Source organism: Galeopterus variegatus, unplaced genomic scaffold (genome assembly GCF_000696425.1).
Source record: "Galeopterus variegatus unplaced genomic scaffold, G_variegatus-3.0.2 Scaffold6226, whole genome shotgun sequence".
NCBI lineage: Eukaryota > Metazoa > Chordata > Mammalia > Dermoptera > Cynocephalidae > Galeopterus > Galeopterus variegatus.
In genome coordinates, this window is record NW_007732337.1 from 137,146 (window position 1) to 139,759 (window position 2,614).

The 2,614-nt window shown below is 40.0% G+C and overlaps 1 protein-coding gene across 1 annotated transcript; it reads right to left on the reverse strand.

The window, feature by feature from the left end:
* Positions 1 to 322: 322 nt before the first annotated feature.
* On the reverse strand, positions 323 to 1,267 carry LOC103606006 (olfactory receptor 7A17-like). Its single transcript, XM_008590600.1, has one exon. The coding sequence runs from the start codon at positions 1,257 to 1,259 to the stop codon at positions 330 to 332; it is 930 nt and encodes a 309-aa protein (XP_008588822.1). The 5' UTR covers positions 1,260 to 1,267; the 3' UTR covers positions 323 to 329.
* Between the last annotated feature and the right edge of the window lie 1,347 nt (positions 1,268 to 2,614).

The following is a 2,614-nucleotide window of genomic DNA, read 5'->3' on the forward strand; positions in this document are numbered from 1 at the left end:
ATGCACCCAGATATCACACTGTACTTTTTAAATATATATAATTATCATTGGTCATTTAAGTAAAAGTAAATTTAAAAAATTCAGAGGCAAAAGTAGACCAGAGGTTTCCAAAAACTGAGTGGGTGGGGAGAGGAATAATGAGAAATAATGCTTAATTGGTACAGAGTTTATATTTAGGATGATGTTGAAAAATGTTAAAAATAGAGGTGATGGTTTTACAGCATTCTGAATATAATTAATTCCATGGAATTTTGTGTTTAAATATCATTTAAATGCAAATCTTGTTATATATATTATACCACAATAAAGAGAGGAAAAAAATGGTTCTTTCATTGGCTTCCTCTGAAGAATCTCCTCAGAGCCCTCTTTATGTCTTTATTCCTCAGACTGTAGATGAAGGGGTTCAGCATGGGTGTGACCACAGTGTACATCACTGAGGCTGTAGCACTTGAGTGTGAGTTCTGTGCAGCAGCAGAACTAAGGTACACTCCTAGGCCTGTACCATAAAATAAGGAGACAACCGAGAGGTGAGATGCACAGGTGGAAAATGCTTTATACTTCCCCTGAGCTGATGAGATTCCACGAATGGTGGAAACTATCTTGGAATAAGAGTAAAGAATCCCACAGAGGGTTCCACCACCCAGCAGCCCTGCTGCAAAATATATCACCAGGTCATTAAGAAAGGTGTCAGAACAGGCAAGATGGACCACCTGATTAAGTTCACAGAAGAAGTGGGGGATTTTCAAGTCTGTACAGAAGGACAGAAGCAACACCATGAAGCTTTGTAAGAGAGAATGCAGGACACTCATCATCCAGGACACCAGAACCAGCAACACACAGACCCAGTGGTTCATGATGACCGTGTAGTGCAGGGGGTGACAGATGGCCACAAAACGGTCATAGGCCATCACAGTCAGGAGAAAGTCTTCCAACCCTAGAAAGAGTATGAAAAAGTGCATCTGAGTGATGCAGCCTTCATAGGTTATGACTTTGCTCTGTGTCTGTATATTAATCAGCATCTTTGGGATGGTGGTGGAGGTGAAACAGATGTCAGAAAAGGACAGGTTGGAGAGGAAGAAGTACATGGGCATGTGGAGGTGGGAGTCTGAGATTGTGGCTAGTATAATAATCAGGTTTCCAAGCACAGTGATCAGGTACATGGACAGGAACAGGCCAAAGAGGAAGGTTTGCAGTTCTGGTTCCTCTGAAAATCCCAGAAGAAGAAATTCTGAAATTTGTGTATCATTCCCTGGTTCCATGTGGTTGATGTGACTACAAAGAAAAGAGAAAATCATCATGACACAAGCATGTAGTACTCACCTATGAGAATTGCTCTCATTTATGTTCTACAGTCAGGAAATTAACTTCTCTCTCTCTCTGTCTTCATCTCTGTTTTCCACCCTTCCATCCTCCCTGCATTTCTCCCACCCTTCTTCTGTCTCTGTCTCTTTCCTTTTTTCTTCCTTTTATTCTTCTAATTTCTTTCTATATTGACACATAAAATTTTGTACATTTATTATGAACACCAACGTTTGAAAATATATATACTTTTTTAAGTGGCTAAATCTAGCCATTAACCTATACATTGCTCCATGGTCATCATTTTCAGGTTGAGAACACTTCTGCTTCTTTGCATTTTTCAATACAATTTAGCATAATTAACTGTAGTTGCCAAGTTGCACAGTAGGTCTGTTGAGCTCATTCCTCTTCTCTTACTGTATTGTTCTATTTTCTACTATATGCACTCAATCCAAACCCCACCCTGTCACAACTGCCCCACCCTCTGGAAACCTCCAATCTATCAGAAGGTAATTTCTATATTTTTTGTTTGAATGTGATCTCCTTTAGGGATTCCCATTCCATTTCTTATTAAGAATTTCCATCCCACTCTCAGCCTTTTCCTGAGAGCATGTTTTCTACAGTTACAAGGAGAAACTCTTTAATGCATTTGAGAAAAATAATTTGAATTTTGACATTTTTCAGGAATGCATAGTCACTTAATGAATAGAGCTGTAAAATAAAAGTCTCTACAATCTAAAAATGAAAAAAGAATACAAGCAAATTTCTAAAATGCCATATACTACGTCAGATGGTGACAAATCCTGTGAAGAAAAAGAAAGAAGATAAGAAGGAAAGAATGGATGTGGTGTTATTGCTTTTCACTGGGAATTTGATAAAGACCGCAAGGCAAGGTGACAATTGTACAGAGACCATAATGAAGACAGGGCGAGAGTCTCAATGTCACCTGCAGAAGTGTGTTCCCAGCAGGAGGAACAGCCAGTGCAAAGGCCCAGAGGAAGGTGCTTGTTCATGGCCGACGAGGAAGCCAGTGTGGCAGGGGGATGAGCAAAGGGAGAGTGATGAGAGGTGGCCTCGTTGCTGCTTAATCTTTGGGACGTAATGCATCCCTCAGCCTAGATATTGCATGTTACTTTATTAAATTGGTTGCAAAGATGTCCTGTGATAGAAATACAGCTCCTTTATATTTCCATAGGTGGTCTTGAGATTTTTGCTCTTTAGTATGTCATGTTTTGGAATGTGTTGAGCCTAGGGCCCATTTTCTTAAGCCTGTGCTCTTTCCTAAAGCTGCATGCAAGCACTCCACACACACACA